Source organism: Onychostoma macrolepis, chromosome 07 (assembly GCF_012432095.1).
Source record: "Onychostoma macrolepis isolate SWU-2019 chromosome 07, ASM1243209v1, whole genome shotgun sequence".
Classification (NCBI taxonomy): domain Eukaryota; kingdom Metazoa; phylum Chordata; class Actinopteri; order Cypriniformes; family Cyprinidae; genus Onychostoma; species Onychostoma macrolepis.
The window spans coordinates 39533044-39554774 of NC_081161.1; the positions used below are offsets into that span (position 1 = coordinate 39533044).

General features: G+C 37.8%; 1 protein-coding gene and 1 pseudogene across 1 annotated transcript; one reads left to right on the plus strand and one right to left on the minus strand.

The window, feature by feature from the left end:
• Window positions 1–295: 295 nt before the first annotated feature.
• On the minus strand, window positions 296–21017 carry sv2ba (synaptic vesicle glycoprotein 2Ba). The gene is made up of 14 exons (XM_058780927.1): window positions 20980–21017; window positions 10187–10270; window positions 9605–10087; window positions 7744–7924; window positions 7436–7587; window positions 6995–7128; window positions 6062–6151; window positions 5789–5902; window positions 5491–5579; window positions 4219–4383; window positions 3332–3465; window positions 3008–3211; window positions 2757–2916; window positions 296–600 (listed from the first exon to the last, which is right to left on the minus strand). Exons 3-14 carry the CDS (start codon window positions 10065–10067, stop codon window positions 417–419), a joined length of 2070 nt encoding a protein of 689 aa, XP_058636910.1. The 5' UTR covers window positions 10068–10087; window positions 10187–10270; window positions 20980–21017; the 3' UTR covers window positions 296–416.
• On the plus strand, window positions 14024–15891 carry LOC131543876 (uncharacterized; annotated as a pseudogene).
• Window positions 21018–21731: the final 714 nt, after the last annotated feature.

The following is a 21731-nucleotide window of genomic DNA, read 5'->3' on the forward strand; positions in this document are numbered from 1 at the left end:
AGTAAAATGCAAAGATCTCATTTAAAGATTGAACTCAAAAAATATTTTTATATTTGATATTGGTCCACTCAAAAAGTTATTATTTGTTCCAATATAAGAAAGGGAATTCGATAATGATGCTCACATCTAAATCATTTTGTGTAATCGTTGCAAATATATTTCCCCATATTTCCAAACTTTGGATTCCTTACTCAAAATATAGCCTCTGTGAACACTTTAAACAAATATATGCTCTACAACTTTAGTTTAAAAGAAGTAATTCTATGGCTGTTATGCTACGGTGCAGTGGTTCTAGCATGACACTATATCAGCTTTACGTGTTTCAGCCCTTTTGCTGTCAGTGTTCAGCAGTCCAGCATGCGGTCATCCAGTGTCCAGCTGGACCAAACGCTGAGGCCTTGAGGAGTTTGGCTTGTTCACTGAAGAATGACCTCTCGTGTCTCAGGTAACTTAAACGCCAGCAGTCCTCCGCACACCAGCGCTGAGAAGGACAGGATGATGGGGATGATCTTGGTGATGCCGATAAACTTTCCAAAGGTGAAAGTACTGATGATAGCTGCCAGTTTACATGTGCCATTCAGCACACCGAAAGCTGTGGCTCTGAGGACACAAATGATGGATGAGTAGTACAGTTGTATACATACTTCATAGCTTTATTCAGAGTCGACATCATGTTAAATTTGATTTGTTGAGATTTTGAGGCACTGAAATTCAGGTTGTTTTACACTCTTTAAAATAAAGGTGCTTCACGATGCCATAGAAGAACCTTTTTGTCTAAATGGTTCCATAAAGAACCTTTAACATCTGAAGAACCTTTCTGTTTCACAAAATGTTCACTGTAAAAAAAATTCTGTAGTTTTTACAAAATAATTTTGCCAGCTGTGGTTACATTTACAAAACTGTAAACTGTAAACACATTTACGGCCCAAAACTGTACATTTTACAGTACAAAACTGTAATTTACGAACAAGAAAATTTGAATGTAAACCAGTAAATTCAACAACGCACACTGCTATTAAAATCTGTTTTGTACCTTTAACATACTGACAACCACCATAATAATGCAGGTGGTAAAAGAGAAAGCCACATGAAGAATCAAAGATCATCACAATTAGCTTCGCCACAAGCAGAAGTATATACTAATATATAGAAGGTGCACAGAGTCATTCATGCAAACACAAAACACCATCATGGTAACACACATGATACTTAAATAATGCAATAAACCTTCATTAAACAACAGAAGATGTAACATAAAGCCCAAATGTACATAACTGATAACAAAAATTATTAAAAAAACATGATTATTTAAACAAAATACTTTAAAATGTGGAGTGTCACGCAGAGAATTCTGGGAATATCAGTTTACAGTTTTTGACTGTAAATTATACATTGATTTGTTCTTTTTTACTTCTAAAAACTGTAAAATTAACAACATATTACTGTAAAATTACATTAAATGTCTGGTTAGATCTTTTACAGTTTTTCCCTGTATATAGTACGGGAACTTACTGTTAACCTATTAACAGTTTTTTTCCGTAGCGTTTTTACAAAATTTTACAGTTAAAATTACAATTATTTTTTACAGTGTTGTTTGTGGCGAAAGAAGGTTCTTCAGATTATGAAAAGGTAAGAAAGAGATGGTTCTTCAAAGAACCTTTGACTGAATGGTTCTTTGTGGAACCAAAAATGGTTCTTCTATGGCATCGCTGTGAAGAACCTTTTAAGCACCTTTATTTTTAAGAGTGTATATGTTGCACTGTTTTCAATCTGGATTGTTCAAATTATAGTAAAAAAAAATGTCTTTATAAATTTCCAGACAAAAAGGTTTTCAAAGTAGGGGTGAAAATTTGGGGACCTTATAGACTATATAGAAGTCTATAGAAGACTCCTATAGACTATATAGAAGATATTAAATGGACTGTACACCTCACAAAATAATAAACAAAACCAAAAAAAACAAAAAAAAAACAAAACACAAATAAAGCAAAAACTTATATAAAATATGCTTTTGTCTCCTACAGCCTCAATTTTGTGAATACATCAAATAAATATGGCATATGTTCTAATGAAGTTCTTTTTAAAAATATATATAAATATGATTTCTTTTGTTTTGTTTAATGCTTTGCATGTTTACCGCAGTATATTTTATAAAGATATTTAATTATCTGAACCTTTCAGTGATTTATGTTACCATTCACCAGCTATTTGAGATATTGAAAATCAATACTTTTATTCAGCAAGGACATGTTAATGTGATCAAAAGTGACAATAAAGCAATTTCTAATGTTACAAAAGATTTCTATTTCTAATAAATGCTGTTCTTTAGAACTTTTTATAATCCTGAAAAAAAGGAGACAGTATTCATAAAAATATTAACCAGCACTGTTTTCACTATAAGACGAAATATTTCTTGAGCAGCAAATCAGCATATTAGAATGATTTCATGTGATACTGAAGACTGGAATAATGATGCTGAAAATTCAGGCTTGTATTTTAAATTTTAAAACATATTCAAATAGAAAAAGTCATTTAAATGGTAATAATATTTTATAATATGAATATTTTGTAATAATAATATTTCATCAAATAAATGCAGACTTGGTGTGCATAAGAGCTTTCTTTCAAAAACATTAAAAAACCCTTCAAAAAGTGAATGCCATTTTAATAAAGCTTTCAAAGGCTGTTTTTAAAGGCATCTGCCTTGTATGAATTTTAAGTATCAGAGATGTCTTTTTGTAATGGATCTTTTGTACCTTTTTGAGGCTGGATAGAGCTCCACTGTGACGACCTCAATGCCGTTCCAAGCTGCAGCACCGGCTGCAAAGAACAGGCACTGGAAGAAGACGACAGCCCACTGACTGAAGCACAGGAGCAGGAAGAACGTGCAGACTGCAGAACCTAACATGGATCCCCCTGCAAACAAACACACACACAATTCATTTATATACTATAAACCCATTGAAAGTTATTGCCAAAGCCATAACAGTTTTGTGTAACCACTCACCTATAATTTTAAGTCTTCCTATTTTATCCATTAATAGGCCTGCTACGATGTTGCCCGGTATAACAGACAAACTCCCCAGGAAGCTGACTAGATAGATCAGGATGTCATTTTCCTCTTGAAAATTTAGATGGCAGCCTTTTTTGGGGTGCAGAAATGTTGTATTTTCCAGCTTACAGTTAATGAACTTGGAATCTTCCCACAGGTCTGCAAGAAGCGTGACAAAAATGACAGTTAATGAAAGGAAACCCCAAATAATCATTCACAAATCTAATGGGCTGAAGGTTAATATATAATATATATACAAAAGATGTATTAATTGAATACCAGTATTGTAGAAGACTGTGTTTTTAAGGGTGCAGTTCTCAAAGAAGGTGTCTGTTGATCTGATGTCCTCAAAATAACAGTTCTCAAAGAGTGATTCCTCAAACTTCACGTTTCTTATTTCTATGTTGATAAACCTGCATGTAAAGTACATAAAAATGACAGCTCAACCAATGCCCATATATTCAATTACATTTATATAAAATAAATTACATTTTAAATATATTCAAATAGAAAACAATATTAGTGTTTTTACTATATTTTTGATCAGATAAATGCAGCCTTGTTGAGCATAAAAGACCTCTTTTGAAAACATTTTTTTTTTTTTAATCCTAACAACCCCAAACTTTTGAATGATAATTTACCTGCAATAGTCCTTTATTCTATAAAACATCATATATGTGACCCTGGACCACAAAGGGTCAAATTTTGGAAATTGAGATTTATACATAATCTGAAATCGGAATAAATAAGCTTTCCATTGTTGTATGGTTTGTTAGGATAGGACAATATTTGGTTGAAGTACAATTATTTGAAAACTGGAATCTGAGGGTGCAAAAAAATTTAAATATTGAGAAAATTGCCTTTAAAGTTGTCCAAATGAAGTCCTAAGCAATGCATATTAATCAAAAATTAAGTTTTGATATATTTATGGTAGGAAATTTACCAAATATCTTCATGGAACATGATTTTTACTTAATATCCTAACGATTTTTGGCATAAAAGAAAAATCGATAATTTTGACCCATACAATGTATTGTTGACTACTGCTACAAATACACATATGCGACTTAAGACTGGTTTTGTGGTCCAGGATCACACATATCAAGACAGAGAGACAGTTAAGTTAATAATCGAGCATGTGTACTCCTGTAAATGAATAAATGTACCTGTCATGGATATACTCGCCCTCCTTGTGGACCTGATTTTGCAGAGTGAAGTTGAAATGAAAGCGTTCCACTTTCTCACGATGAAAGAGCTTGACGTTGGACTCGTACTCCTCAAACTGGAGGTACTTGATCTGGTCAGGAAACCACGCTCCCAGGCCATAATAGCTGTGTGGAAGATGAATTAATGCTGTATGTCGTTTACTGTTAAAAGAGTCATTTTGCTCTGTTTTAAAACCTACAGAGAGAGATCATTATTTACATGCTCTAGACTTGTTGGCGACTAAAGATACCTCATTAGGCAGCCTGACATGCAATTTTGAAAAGACAATCACAATAGTGCAGTCAAAAAAAAAAAAACCTTTAAGATGGCAGATGAACCAAGAGAAATAATGATTATAGATATACTTAAAATTCATTAGTGTGTGCCATGTATATCTGATACGTAACATAATACATAAGGAACAATTTTAACATACACAAGAGTTAAAAAAAATTGGGGTAGGAGAATTGATTGGAAAGTGACAGTGAAGACATTTATAATGTTACAAAAGATTTCTGTTTCAAATAAATGCTTTTCTTTTAACTTTATTCTTCAAAGAATCCTGAAACACTTCCATACTTCCTTAAGTAGCAGAACAACTAATAATTAATAAAAAAGAAGAAAATTTCTTGATTTCTGAAGGATCATGTGACCCTGAAGACTGGTGTAATAGCTGCTAAAAATCCAGCTTTGCTATTAAAGAGAAAATAAAAATTTTAAATATTAAAATAGACAATGGTTGTTTTAGATGGTAAAAAATATTTCACAAAATACTGTTTTTGACTATTTTTAATCAGCCTTGGTGAGCATAAAAAAAACTTTTAAGAATATAAAAAATCATACTGACCCCAAATGTTTGAATGGTAGTGTATTAATATATTTTTTAAATATTGTACTAAAACTTATTTTATTAGCATTGCATGTGTACATTTAAGTATTTATATATTTGCATGTATTTGTATATTTGTTTTTAATTTGAACTATTATTAAACTATGTTTTTGCTATTTTAAACATTATTTTGCTATTATTACTATTATGTCACCTTATGTACTGATATAGATTCTGAGTTGAGTTTTTAATGCCTATCACACTTACACTGCCTACAGTATGTAGAATGTTTCAAAACAATGATTTATGAGGTTCTCTGACTGTTAGGATAGGCGTAGTAGAAAGTAAGCAGCGAGAAGCTCACTATATCCGCTATGAAGCTGCTCTGTCAAGAGCTGCTCACCTGAAGGCCATCGTAAACCACACAATGGCAATGAACAAACCATGGAGTCTGAGATCCGGTGCGGCGAGTGACATCAGGTTCTTCATGACCTTTGGAGAACAATGGAAACAAACACTGCATTTACTTTAGCAAAACAAACATCTAACAGCCAATATTTTTATTGCATGCTTCAATGCTTTTATCATCTGTCAGACAAAAACTGTAATTCAGAACCCAAAGAAAGGTAATGGTAGACCTCTCCTCAACAAGCCTCACACTTTTAGCTATCATTCAGGTCTTTAGCTCAAACGATGCTTACCTGTTTAACCAGGGTCATATGTCTGACCATGAATCTCTGGAAGGCAGTGCCAGTTTCACTCTGAATCTCTATGAACTCATCATCCTGTGCTTCAGGCATTTTTATTTGTGAAACCTGAAAGACAGGGATTTATTTAATAGATAAGGCCATGCAAGCTGAGCCACATAAAAGGATTTATCAGGTGTCACCAATTCAGTAAACTCATCACAGACACGGATATGAGCTGCTTTGCTGTTATTAAGTAGTCTAGTAGTTTAAAATGGGCATCTTTACTTGAAACACTCTCTCTGGCTCTCCTTTCGCTCTCCAGTTGGTGTCATGGACCTGCTTCAGGATCATCCAGGCCTCGTCATGTCTTGCAGTCTGAAATTCACAAAAGACCATGAATTTCGTGTAGCACAGGGTGTGCACCAATTATTATTAGAACTAATTTTATACAAATAGAATATACTTTATGCCTTAAAAATATGATATTTTTCACAATAAGCCATTTTGACAATCAGTACACTCTTAAAAATAAAGGCTTCAAGAAGGTGTTTTTGCAGTGAGGCCATAGAAGAGCCATTTTTGGTTCCCCAAAGATTCTTTCAGTGAACAGTTCTTAAATTTTCATTTTAAAAATCTAAAGAACCTTTTTGAAAGGTTCCATGAATGTTCAAGGTTCTTCATGAACCATTAATGCCAATAAAGAACCTTTTTTTAAGAGTACATCTCTTTATAAAACTCAGTGTTGGGCAGTATAACAATTAATAAACTGCTTTGTTCAGAGCAAAATTGACATAAATTAATATCTAATATTTTATTTTATTGACATTTTATTTGCTCATTTATTTTATTACTGATTTAGACACTAATGATGATGTGATATTGAAATTGTTTTTAACTGTGCACTTTTTTATTATGCACTGAGCACTTTTGTATTATAATGGCATCTGAATAAGCATGTTTGAAAATATTTTCTCAAAGGACATTGTGCACAGCATTTTGTGCTTTTTTACTCTGATTTATTGATTTGTCGTTATGTTAACAATGTGTCACTGTGTCAATGGATATCAATGGATATCATCAATTAAAATAACTTTGATGAACTTTTAATAAAATTTTGGATTTTGAGAGGAAAAATCTAAATGAAAATAAATTTATGTGAAATAATAGGATAAGATCCTGCGTGCCCAACTAGTAAACCATCATGCACTATCATATTACCTCCAGGAGGAAACGGGGACTTTCTGGCATGAACACCAGCCCAGCGAGAGCAGCCACAGAGGGAAGGAAACAAACCAACACAAACACCCTCCAACTGTGAAACTGGAACTCTGTCCCCATACTGAAACCCCAGCCTGCGACAAAAAACGACAACAACCCAAACCCTCAGAAACCTCAGGAGAAACATGACAACATGGATCTTGACAAGTGGTTTTGGTAGGTCCAACTACTTCCAGACAGATTGTAATATTGTTATGGATTTAAACACTGTTGCTTTCTGCTACAAGGTCCTGCACTGGGACTTAACATTCAAAAAAGGCTCATTTAAATGGAATATACCAGTTCTATGCTCACTGCAATTCTTGTTTCAAGTGTGCTTTTACTTAATTGCCATTATTAGAAACCATTATTATAAAGGAATTATGATTTATGATGAATGACCATAATGTGGGATGATTCCCCATGCGAGGAAGGAAGCGTACAGTCCCCCGAGCATCCAGAACAAGCACAGCCAGCTGAGATGTTCTCCTCTCTTATCCATCTGCAGGAACTCAGCGTAGTACGTGTACACAACAGGGATTGATCCACCGATCCTGCAGGAGATCATCAGAGACCATCATTGAATTTTGCCATAAAGCTAGTATAGTAAGAGATTTCCTCATTGCTGTAATCTACAACTGAGTCTGCACAAACAATGCTGAACAATTAACTAAAAAGAATTAGTGACTGCTGCTTTCGGAGAGACTCACCCGATTCCTGAGCAGAGTCTGAAGAAGATGAAGAAGCCGTAGCTCTGTGCGAAACAGGACAGGAAGGAGAAGATGCAGTTGATGGCCAGTGCGTAGAGCAAACACTGTCGTCTGCCCAGTTTATCAGCCAGTCCGCCCCACAGGACAGCACCGATCATCATCCCCACGTACACTATTAAACCTGAACACACAGAGCCACACAGTCAGCTACTGAGGAACAATAATACAGCAAATCATACAATTAATACTTCTGCAATATTTGAAACCAAATATCAAAAACAACAGTTTCCAGTTTTTATTTATTTATTTTTTAATTTCTGTTCCACAGAAGAAAGAACATGATATGGGTTTGAAATGATATGAGGATGAATAGGTGATGATTGAATTTCAATTTTGTGTGAAATATCCCTGAGGTATTGTATTTACTAGTTTGGACAAAGCTGTGATCTTCATCACAATGAATATTTAACAAAAGCATCAGAATGTCACACCCTGTCTCTGTCTCTCTTGCCTTTATCAGTGGTTTTCTACTCTCTCTCTCTCTCTCTCTTTCTCTCTCTCTCACACACACACACACACACACACACACACAGTCTCAACGCCTAATTAGAGAATGGGATAAGTGATTATCAGGCACGTGGCAGGGATTGTGAACCTCCCTGTGGATTACACACAGTACTAGACAGCAGACTACTTTCATCCCTGATTGAAACTTTTCCTGCTTCTCCCTTACTATGGCACGCGATCAAAGAAACATTCTCATTGGACCTGTGCTGTCATTCAGTCACCAACAGGCTTTAAAAAAACACATTACAGGAAGATATGCTTCAGGGTGTACATGGGATCTAATATCTGCTTTATCAAATATATAGTAAAAACAGTAATATTACTAAATATTATTACAATTTAAAATAACTGCTTTTTATTTGAATATATTTAAAAATATATATATATTTATTCCTGTGACACAAAACTGAATTTTAATTCTAACATGGTGATTTGGTGCTTTAGAAATATTTCTTATTACTAAATGTTGAAAATAGTTGTGCTGCTTAATATTTTTCTGAATACTTAGATGAATGGAAAGTTTAAAAGAACAGCATTTATTTGAAATTTCTATTTTCTATTGGAATATATTTTCTTTTTTCTATTTTAATATATTTTAAAATGTAATTTATTCCTGTGATGCCAAGCTGAATTTTCAGCTTCATTGCTCCAGTCTTCAGTGTCACATGATCCTTCAGAAATCATTCTAATATGCTGATTTGCTGCTCAAGAAACATTTCTTATTATCATTTTTGAAACAGTTAAAAACATTTTCCAAGATTCTTTGATGAATAGAAGGTTCAGAAAGACAGCTTTTATTTGAAATATAAATCTTTTGTATCATTATAAATGTCTTTGTTGCTTTCGACAATGCATCCTAGCTTAATAAAAGTATTCATTTCTTAGAAACAGCAAACTGTCCCAAACATAATAATAATAATGATAATTGAAATGATTGAAATTGAAGTAATTACACAGAGACAACAGGGAACCATCTGTGAAATGTGGAACAACATTTTACTTTTTTAATTATTTATGTATCATCCCATGATAAAATAGTTTAGGTCTAGATGCTGATTTGACAAATATACAACTCTCTGGGACATCTAGAAAGTCTGTTCATTGAAAGTAATGTATGTGAGGAGCATTTACATTTGCTATTATATTCACTTCACATTTTGTTTTTAGTTATGAAAACTCTGCATTGAACCACATTAAAAATATGTCTAATTCTTCGATTGGGCTTTCTTACAAACAAAGACTTATCAGATTGATCAGAAATATAGCTGAATCTGATTTACACTCCTTTACTCACCCAACATGCCCTTGTCAGCATTTGACAGGCACATGTCCTTCTCAGCACTGGGCAGGGCGAAACTCACTACGAAGCACTCCACCCCATCAGCCATTAGGGCCAGACCCAGCACTGTGAAGAGGGTCCACTGGAAGCGGCCATGACCGCAGTCTTCCATGATGGACTCGTATTGATCAGGCAACGTTTCCTCCTCCACCTCAGCTGCCATCCTGGCCTTCATGCGGGCCTCCCTTCGGGCGGCTCTCCGTGCCTCCTTGATCTCGTCCGGATGAGGGACGCCCTGGTACTCGCCCTCGTACATCTGTTCATCTTCATCATGCCCCTCGGTGGCATCACTAGCAGCATCTTCCTCCTCCTGATGAGGGTAGTCTGTCTGATAAGGGTAGGTGTACTCTCCTCCTTCTCCATATGTGGGATACGTTTCTCCCTGCTGGTTTATATTGTTTTGGTAAGGGTCATCCATTTTGGCTTGAATTTGATATTCTTGAAGACAAAAATGGCTAAATTAGCATAATCCCCAGAAATCTCTGAGCCTTTGGTGACAGTTCCAAATCCAAAAAGGTCTTAAAATATTAATTGCACCTGATTTAAGTTAAGGCCTCAGTGTTTATGGTGACAATGAGTTAGTTCCCTTTGGTTGATTCTACACAAGGCCACATGCTGCACCTGAAGGAAAATGAACATTTGTTAGAAAAAGTTAATAAATTGGGGGGGGGAAATAGGTTAAGCAACCTTATTAAGAATAGATTAGGCTATAGATTTAACTTTACATGATTTGAAACACAGATGTGCAGTTAATTCAATGGGATGCTAGAAAAAAATGAATTGGAAAAATGAATTTTTACAATATTTTTTTGTGTGTGGTAGATTCACTAAAAAGAACCTATTTAGTCATATGTATGAAAATCAAACTCAAATTGAGCTAGGCCTATATGTTTTATTCACTAAAAAGAACTGACTTATTAATCATTTGTTTGAGAATCGCACTATCGCCTATGTTGACCAAAAAGAAGGGAGTCATTAATCAATAGTTTGACAATCGCACTACACCGGCCGAGTTGTGTGTTTGATTCACTAAAAAGAACCGACTAGTCATTCGAATGAGAATCGCGCCACACTGGACGCGCTATATGTTTTACCCGGACCGATTCACTATTGAATGAGAATCGCGCCACACTGGACGCGCTATATGTTTGATTCACTAAAAAGAACCGATTCATTGGTAGTTCTTTCTGTAATGCACGCGCGAGAATTCCAAAAAAGGGGAACCGGTTCTAAATAAGTAGGCTATCGTTTGCCATCACAACAGCTGTTGAACAATAGGCTACAACCCACTGAACAAAGGTATATTTTAAATGAAAATGCAGTACCTATATTTTGAATATATATATATTGTGTTTTATTTTATGGTTAACAGAACTGTCAACATGATCTCACAGAATTCCGTGTAATGTTCACGGACTTAATTAACCCCGAATCTGTGATGGCATCACGGAATCGCCGAAAATTCCGTGATGGGCTCACAGAAGGCATCAGCCGTGGTCCATGCACGGATTCACTGGTTCGACACCAGCGCTGCATCGGACCACGTAAAAAGAGTGACTCTGATGCAGTTATACTTTCACTGGAGTACCTAACCCCACCCCTACCCTAAACCTACCCAGTTCTGAACAATAATGATGATGATATATTTCCCAGTATCGCGTCGGCATATTGATGCTAAGGGTTTCGGTGCGTGGAGCACGGCTGATGCCTGTCACTGACTTACATTGGTATCACTTCTGTGAGCCCATCACAGAATTTTTTCTGTGAGCCCATCACGGAATTTTCGGCGATTCCGTGATGCCACCACAGATTCGGAGGTTAATTAAGTCCGTGAACATTACACGGAATTCTGTGAATGCATAATGTTCTTTCTTTCTTTCTTTCTTTCTTTCTTTCTTTCTTTCTTTCTTTCTTATTTGTTCATTTTTCTATTTACTTTTTACAATGTAGAGAATTGGACAATTTATGGTAAAAAAATTTACCAAATACTTGTGTGTGTTCACACTTGTCATCTTTGGTTTGAGTTAAAACAAACTCTGGTGCGATTGCTCTGTTAGTGTGGTTCGTGTGTGAACGCTGCCATCCGAACCCTGGTGCGCACCAAACAAGCGGACCGAAACCGCTAAAAAGATGGGTCTCGGTCCGCTTCCAAACAAACTCTGGTGCGGTTCAAATGAAGTATGAACGCAACACGGACCAAATACTTCTAAACAAACCAAAAACAGGAAGTAATGACAATATGCGACATGATTTGACGACACGAACGAGCGGTGTAACCAAAACAAAATGAGCAGAGGGCAAAGTGGAGCAACAATGAGGTAAAGTGCCTTTTATGAGCTCCTTGTGAGTTTGCAGGTGGTGAAAATACACGCAACAATGAGCGTGCTTATCCCATTTAATCCCAAATTTTTCCATCAAATTTTTATATCAATGCTTTGAGTATTACTTTGAACGTAGGAAGGCTTTGAACGTAAAGTGAGCAGCTATTTACACAGATGGTTGGGCGTGCCGCACAGTTTGAGCAGCATTGGGTTGTATGGTAACAGCAATAAGCTCAGGCTCCCATTTAGCTCCATCAGGGAAGAATTCATTGTTGCTCGGGCATGAGCACATCTGCAGTATGCAGGCTCAATGGATGCCAAAGTGTCGGGAGCAGGCATCCTTGGGACTGTTGCTCAGGGCAGGAAGCTCAACACCAAACCGTTACTATACTGCCAACGTGAAGGAAAGGCGGAGGTTAGTGCAGGAGGAGGTGCGTGCTTCAGTGGAGGAAGAATGAGCAAGTAGGATAGTAGCAATGAAGAAACAGGGTGCATGGATGAAGTGGGAGCAGGCAATGGATCGGAAAGTGACCTCGCAAGACGTATGGAAATGGAACCCGCAGAGGAGCAAGTTTTTGATCCAGGGGGTGTATGACATCCTCCCTAGCCTAGCCAACTTGTTTGACTGTTCATGCCCATCTGACCCATCATGCCCATTGTGTTCTAAGACAGCTACTCTTGAACATATCCTGAGTAGCTGCTCCCGGGCCCTGGGTGATGGCCGTTATCGCTGGAGACACGACCAAGTTCTCAAGACCATAGCTGAGGTAATCAGCAAAGGGATTGGTGAGAGTAGAAAGGCCAGCGTAACAACTAGGATGATTGCATTTGTCAAGGAGGGAGAGCAGCCTATAAGAAAAAACAATTGCGTAGGCATGCTCTTCACAGCACGGGATTGGTCGTTGACAGTTGACCTGGACAGGCAGCTGAAAATTCCAGCACACATTACCCAGACCATGCTTAGACCGGACATTATCCTGGTCTTGGAGTCCACAAAACACTTAATTTTACTTGAGTTAACGGTACCTTGGGAGGAGAGGATGGAAGAGGCACAGGAGAGAAAGAGGGGGAAGTATGAGGAACTGTTGGAGGCCTGCCGAGGGAATGGGTGGAAGACCAGATGCATGCTGTGGAGGTGGGTTGCTGAGGGTTTGCAGGTCATTCCCTCAGCAAAGCTTATAGGATGCTGGGAATTATGGGGGCAAGTTGGAGAAGAGCTATTAACAAGAGCATGGAGGCTGCAGAGCGGGCATCAAGATGGATATGGCTAAAAAGGGGAGATGTGTGGGGACCACGAAACCCCACTTGGACGCAGGCCGAGGCTTGATCAACCTCGGTCGGGTCGCCTGGAAGAGGGTGTCTGTGGAAAGACCCAAAACACCCAATGACGCCAGGAATCAACACTGATGATGTGTCCAAGTCGTGCATCAGAGGATGTATAAGTAACTGAAATACTCTGGTATCACCAGTGACGACCAGGAATAGACTGGATGACAACTGCGAATAGGGCAGAGACAGCTGGAGAGACAGTGGGCAGCCGGAGAGACCGCAACTGGGGTGAGAAAGGTTGGCAGCCCAAACCACATCTTCCAAGAGGAAGAACCCAAGCAAGCTGCGGAAACCATAAATGAAAGATACCCCCAGGGGTGCCCAAGATGGGGGGAGGATGAGCACCCCATTCGGACGGATATAAGGTTAACGACTCAGGACAATGGAAAGCTAACGAGTATAAAGAGCATCTGCAGCAAGGCCTGCAAGAACACCAGAGGCTTGAAAATACATCAGGCCAGGATGCGATGCATGACAGAGAAAGTGGCGGCACAGTGCACAGAAGTTACTTCTGGTGAGACGCAGGAGGAGCTAGGCCTGGAGACAAACCATAGTGCCCTGAGCCTCCAAGTGTCACACAAATCTACTGCCAGCAAGCTACTGGCAACTTCATTGGCCAGCAGTGCACAGAGCCACCATGAGCCTTTATTCATCAGTAGCACGCAGAACAATCTTGTGCTAGATATGCCAGATGACAGCGTTCCACCAGCTAAGCCTAAATCGGATGACTGTGTTCCTTGAGAAAAGTTGGATCCAATGGCCCCAATCATCAAAGTCAGCAGTGTGGAGGCAGTTTGATGGGGATCTAGATCAGATTTTGGAAGGGACCACTAAGGTAGATGTAGACCGCCGTCTGAAAACAATGACTTCCATCATAGTGAGTATTGGAGCTGAAAGACTTGGCATAGAGGCTGCCAGGCCCACACCAAAAGCCTGTGCCCAGAACCACAGAGAAGTAAGGATCCAGCACCTCAGGAAAGAGCTAAAATTGCTGAAAAAACAGTACAAGGTAGCAGGCGAGGTAGAAAGGGCTGGCTTGACAGAGCTTCGAGCAATTCTTAGGAAAGAGCTCATGACCTTGCGGAGAGTGGAGAGCCATAGGAGGAGGCGGAAGGAGAGGGCAAGAAGAAGAGCGGCATTCCTAGCAAACCCCTATCAGTTGACCAAGCAGCTCCTTGGGCAGAAAAAGGGGGGTCGGTTGACCCGCTCGAGTGACAAGATTAACAACCATATTAAGTGTAACTACAGTGACCCTAAGAAGGACCAAGCACTGGAATCATGCAAGGCACTGATAAATCCACCAGAGCCAGTATTAAGATTCGATCTGAAAGAACCAAGTCTGAGCGAAGTGGAGGAAGTCGTCAGGAGGGCGAGAGCTAAGTCAGCACCGGGACCAAGTGGGGTGCCCTATAAAGTATATAGGGACTGCCCGAAACTACGACAACGGCTCTGGAGGTCCTTGAAAGTAATCTGGAGGAGAGGGAGAATTGCACAAGCTTGGCGATGCGCTGAAGGGGTATTTATACCCAAAGAGGAGAACTCTGAAAATATTGACCAGTTTCGGATCATATCCTTACTCAGCGTGGAGAGTAAGATCTTTTTCAGCATAGTGGCCAAAAGGCTATCTAACTTCCTGCTGGGCAATAGATATATTGACACATCAGAACAGAAGGGAGGCATATTTGGGGTGCCAGGGTGCCTAGAACACACAGGAGTAGTGACTCAGCTCATCAGGGAGGCAAGAGAGGGCAGAGGGGACCTGACGGTAATTTGGCTGGATCTGACCAATGCATACGGCTCAATACCTCATAAACTGGTAGAGATGGCGCTGGAGAGATACCACGTACCCCAGAAGGTGAAATAGCTAATCCTAGACTATTACAACAAGTTCAGCTTAAGAGTCTCTGCTGGCAGGCTATCTTCGGACTGGCACCAGTTAGAAGTAGGAATCATCACCGGGTGTACCATCTCAGTGACCCTCTTCGCGATGGCAATGAATATGCTGGTCAAGTCAACAGAGACAGAGTGCAGAGGCCCTTTCATGGACGACCTCACAGTTACAACAACAACAGTGCCTGGAGCCAGGTGGATCCTCCAGGGGTTAGAGAAGATCATGGCATGGACGTGTATGAGCTTTAAACCCCCTAAATCCTGCTCTTTAGTGCTGAAGAAAGGGAAAGTGGATGATAAGTTCCGCTTCAGGTTGGGAGAAGAACTAATTCCATCTGTCACAGAGAAACCAGTGAGGAGTCTTGGAAAGGTTTTCAGTTGCAGCCTGAGAGACACAAACTCCATTAACACCACCACTTTGATCTGGGGAGGTGGCTGAGAACTGTGGACAAGTCTGGACTCACCGGGAAATTTAAAGCCTGGGTCTATCAGCATGGAATCCTACCAAGAATCCTTTGGCCTCTGCTCATCTATGAAGTTCCTATTACTGTAGTGGAAGGCTTTGAACGTAAAGTGAGCAGTTATTTACGCAGATGGTTGGGTGTGCCGCGCATTTTGAGCAGCATTGGATTGTATGTACTTGGACACAGGCCGAGGATTGATCAACTTCGGTCGGGTCGCCTGGAAGAGGGTGTCTGTTGAAAGACCCGATACACCCAATGACGCCAGGAATCAACACTGATGATGTGTTTTTTTGGGGAGTTTTTTCCATATTTGCAGGAAGTGCACTAAAACATCAGTCGGTACGGTTTTTAGAGCTTTATAAATGAAAAACTTTTTTACGGTCACTATCATGACCGGTGGGAATTAAATGGGTTAATCCAGCAGACGGCATTAAGTGTGTTCGACTTAAAGAGGCGCTGACCAGACTGATCAGTTAAAGGGATACTCCACCCCATAATGAAAATTTTGTCATTAATCACTTACCTCTGTATCGTTCCAAACCCGTAAAAGCTTCATTCGCCCTCGGAACACAATTTAATTAATTCAACAATTCGTCTCCTTTGTGTCTCTCTGTGTCAACATAGCGCCATTTTGGAGAGCATCCGATGGACCCAAAGTGCGTACGCTATTCTCTGTCATCAGTAACGCATGGATATGCTGTTTCCGTTCAAATCAAAGCGTAAATAAACGTACAATACTTATCCATGCGTTACTGATGACAGAGAATAGCGTAAACACTTTGCGTTCATCAGATGCTCTCCAAAATGGCGCTATGTTGACACAGATAGACACAAAGGAGACGAATTGTTGAATAAATGTCGTTATTTTTATTTTCTTTGCATACAAAAAGTATTCTCGTCGCTTCATAAAATTCAGATTGAACCACTGATGTCAGATGGACTATTTTGACGATGTTTTTTATACTTTTCTGTGCCTTGACAGTGTAATTTACTTGGCAGTCAATGGTACAGTCACAAGCCTCCTGGTTTTCATCCAAAATATCTTAAATTGTGTTCCGAGGATGAACGAAGCTTTTTATGGGTTTGGAACGACATGAGGGTAAGTAATTAATGACAAAATTTTCATTTTGGGGTGGAGTATCCCTTTAATGGGTGCTTTGATATCATACACGCGTATCGCCACTTAAATTCGAACACGAAATATACGTCATTCAACCCGACCAATCAGGTTGTGAATGTATCACGACACCTTTAGGTTCGGTATCTTTAGGTTCGCTAAGCGGACCAGGACCAAATGTATCATTTTCCTTTTTGGTCCGGACCAAATGAACCAAACGAACCGAAGTGTGAACACACCCTTAGTTGCCATTTACCAAAAAATATAGTATAACGCATTGAAGTGTATGTGCTTTCAGTAACTTTTGAAATGTTTACAAACAATGGTTACATTTAGTATTGCAACTTCCTCTTGTCTCATGCTGCAATGTGAGTGTCTGATACAAGACAGTAATCCCACACTCTCATTGGTCAAGACTAGACCTCATTATAAGCCCCCTACTTATCCAGCCCAAGCCATTTGATCTGAACACACCAGAGACGAGACATCCTGCTCACTACATGCCTGAAATCAAAGTATTTCATATTGAGCAGTTACGTATTTGTGCATTTGTAATATACTGATGAATGAATGGCACGCTGGGAATGTGGCAGCTTTTATGGCAATGCACACATTCATGTGGATCAATGGATCAAGACACTGACAATATCAAAATGTTTAAGTTCTCTACAGACAGACTGCTTTTCTTGTGCCCAGATATGTGCCGTATTTTCTCCCGCTTTCCAAGTGAAAGCTATGATTTAATCCAGCTTAAAAACAGATGAATTTTATTCATTCCCAGAAGGCCAGATTAAATTTGGAGGGTGATGAACATGTTTCTTGATGAAATAATCAAATGTTTGGAGCATACTCCAAGAGTATACGACTTGGAGTATGAGAGCAATAATGCATATTTTGAACTGGTTTGGGGAAAAAAATGTTTTTCAGCATATCAAAAATCAAGCCATTCATCCCTGAGAACAGACAACTGTCCCTTGCTCAAACATTAACAACAGTAGAAAAGAGATTACTGAGAGAACACATCTACATTCACTGAGCATCCCGCCTCGATCTGGTCATCATGATCTGACGGCCCCAGATGGGCATTACGTAACTTAGACATGTACTGAGACAAAATAAGCTAAAACAAACCTTGCAAATGCATGCAGTTAGGTCTGTAGGGACTGTTATGGATTAGATCATGATATTTATCCATTTACAATGTTCTGAATACCATGCAATGGGCATATAAAATGCACATACAGTACATGTCCTGGCACATTATTAAAATGACTGTCAGTAGATGACATGAAATAAAGCAAATAAAACATTTTTCATTGAAAACTAATACATAATAATAATATATGATGTGTGTGTATATATATATATATATATATATGATGTGTATGTTCTAATATATACATAATGCATATGTTCTGAAAGCTAAACTGAAATCAATAATTAAGTCTTTATACAATCTTCCCACTAAATTCTTTTGTGACATCCTCTCTGTCAGGTGATATATCCATATATGGCTCAAAGTGCACATGGTGTGGGCGGGACTTTAGTGATATCACAGGGAGGAGACAGTACCTAACAGAGGGCAAGTCTGAAGGGCACGTTTGCTTAAGCATGCCACCTGTAGCCTCATGGCAGTCACCTTTAACCCTGTATCAACATACTTCATTCAGATATATTTGGACATTTTCATTGTTTGTTGTCATTATCTGACATAGCTGTTTATTAAAACATTAAAAATACAATAAATAAGATTAAAAAAAATAATAATTGGTGAATTGGAAACTTTTATATTATAAATTAGTTACATTGTATTTTCTTATATTCTACATACATGTATATATATATCCCGCACACCTCTCAAACTTAATAATTTTGCAACATTTCAATCAGCAGACCTTCCTCAGGCATAATACCTACAAAAGAAATCCACAAATATAAGAGCAAAAAAACTATTATTAAGCAAGTTCGAGTGGTGTCCGGGATATATATATATATATACAGATTCAGCTGTGCGAGGTACTGTATTTTTGGATTTTACAAGTTCTTTGATTTTTTTGAAAAAATAAAATAATTATATAATTGTTTATCAGGCTGCAATTTGTTTAAAAGCTAAATGTAAAAAAATAAATAAATAAATACTTAACATCTTTTATAATTGTAATCTCATTTGACGGGACCAAAAATGCCAATGGCTAAACGTCAATAAACAATCTGTTGTACACAATGTACAATGTCATGAGGCTTTTCCATCCGCTTTATAGATCTGCAAAATGCAAGCATGCAACACTTTCAAAGTATAATTCTAATCTCTGATTATGGTTTTCATTTTATTGTTGTGATCCACACGGATGTAGTCAAATATTGTGATCTGTCATTTGTATGACTTCAAACATTTAATGTTGAATGTGAAGCATTCACATCATCAAATACAGACATGGTTTAAAAGCAATGGTTCTGAAAGCAATTTTAAATCCTTAAAATTAAAATTAAATTAAATGAACTTACCAGAATTATTATTCCTTTAAGTGTTATGGTGTTTGATATGAATTTTAAAAATCCAAAGGAAAATCCTGGCAGGGTTTCAGAAGGCAAGCCCTACATGTCACCTTAACAGGAGGCTGTTGGGCAGACCAGAGGATTATGGGTCGACCGGCTCATCCAGATGGACTCACCCTACACTTGATGCTGCCAGACCAAATGGTAGAGTCCAGTTTAAAGAACACATGAAGCCACAATAGACCGAAGCAGATGCTATTGCACGTTTTGGGGGAGCGGAATACTGTTAATGATTTTACCTCACATGCTTATGATGCCATTAATGCTAAATAATCACTGAGAAGTTATTAAGTAAGAAAAGAGGACCCTTTAAACACGTTTGACTAGATAAAACACAGATTGTAGCCTTTGAATTGCCACATTTATTCATTTTAGCTTTCATAGCCTGAAATGTTTTTGCTTGAATGCTTTTGCTTGCACTAAAGTGCAATATCCTTTGAAACTTTTTTATTAACATATAATGTTCCTTTATGACATGCAGAAGGATGCTGACATCACTTCCTTCTCAGGCTGAGACATCAGCGACACAGTATGGCTTATAGCTGAAGTAAAATGCCCATTTCCGGTGATGCTCAGAGTTAGTTTGTACGGCCTGCTCTGGGACAGTATTATAGAGGGTAGATGTCTTGCACACAGTAAAGCTGCCTAATCCCACAGCCAGTAATTCTGCTGCAAAGAGGATTAGCTCCACCCCAACAGAACCATTGGCTATTTTTAGATCACATCCCTGTGTTTTCTCCGCTTGCTCCGCCTCTTTACTTTCCCCTCCCACCAATTCATCTAAACTTCCTAAATGGGCAGTTGATACTGTAAGACCAGTGTCACCTCCACAAATCCTTGGTTTAACACAGTCGTCCTCAAACCTTGTCAAATAGCAGACCACATAATACACCACATTTAATGTCTTGTCGTGACCAATTAATCCATCATTTTGCTAAAACTGCTGTTTGTTTTCATTTCATTTCATTACTATTAATCAATATAATTTAATCTAAATTAATTTAATTTATTTTAATTTTTGAATCACATATATTAAACGTTTCACTATTAATCCATAATTTAATTTAATTTAATTTAATTTAATTTAATTTAATTTAATTTAAATTTTTTAATCACAGATATTAAATGTTCCACTAAAAACTCTGTTTCTCCATCCATGTTTGTCCAAGAAAGTTTAGTATTTTTCTTTGATGTCTTTATGTACTTCTTGTATCGATTCTTGATCCTTATTTCCCCCACCCCTCATTATTGTTATTGTTGTTGTGAGTGTAATTATTATTTTCTATGTTGATTATTCTTATTATTTACGGAGGATGTGCCTTGTTGGATTGTTCCCTGTTTTGCTGCGTACACTTTGCAATAATAATTAAAAAAGTTAATCCACTATTAATCCATATTATAATTTAATTAAAATTAATTAATTTAAAATGTTCCCTATTGCTTTAATTTAATATTTATTCTATTTTATTTAATAATTAAGTGGGATCAGCTGCCTGTAAATGATAATGCAATTAACTAAGGGAAAATATCTTCCATTGAATGACTGTTTGTGTTGGTGTCGATCTTGTTTTCCAGATCTGCGAGTGTAATCCCACTGTATTACGGGAACGGAGGTGTGAAGGAAAGACAGTAGAGCGTCACAACCAAACTGACCCAATCAAAACCGTCGAAGCTGATTGGAGCGTGACCGTAGTTCCAGACTGACAGACGCACGAGCCGTAAGAAGTGATGAACCCAAGTAGCCTACTTGATTTCTTTAGAATAGATAATGCTTGCTTAATGATAAATAATTGCAGTTATGTAAAGGTTTCACAACCGTACATTGAGATTCCACTGACTGACACTTTTATTTTGTATCTGTTCTTCAGAGAAATAAAGCTTTTTTAAATGGACTTTATCCTCAAATCTGCGCCACAGTGAAAGAGGAAGTCGACATCTAGTGTTTCTTTGTGGAAAGACAGGAGCAACTGAGGAATTTAATATTAGTTTATTATTTATTAAATATGTTGCAGTTTACCCCCTATCGTTTTTAATAATTATTTTACAATAAAATATATTAAATATAAATTAAAAATTAAAACATTAAACAGCCCAACAGTTTTCAACACTGATAATAATAAGACATGTTTCTTGATCAGCAAATCAGCATATTAGAATGATTTATGAAGGATCATGTGACACTGAAGACTGGAGCAATGATGCTGAAAATTCATTCAGCCTCCATTAAAATAAATTACATTTTAAAAATATATTCAAATAAAAAATAGTTATTTTAAACTGTAATAATATTTCACAATATTACTATTTTTATGTTTTTGAGCAAAGATGCCTTGGTTAGCAAGAGACGTCCTTCCATGAAAATGAGTACGCCAAATAAAAACTAAAACTCGTGGTATTGATACGCA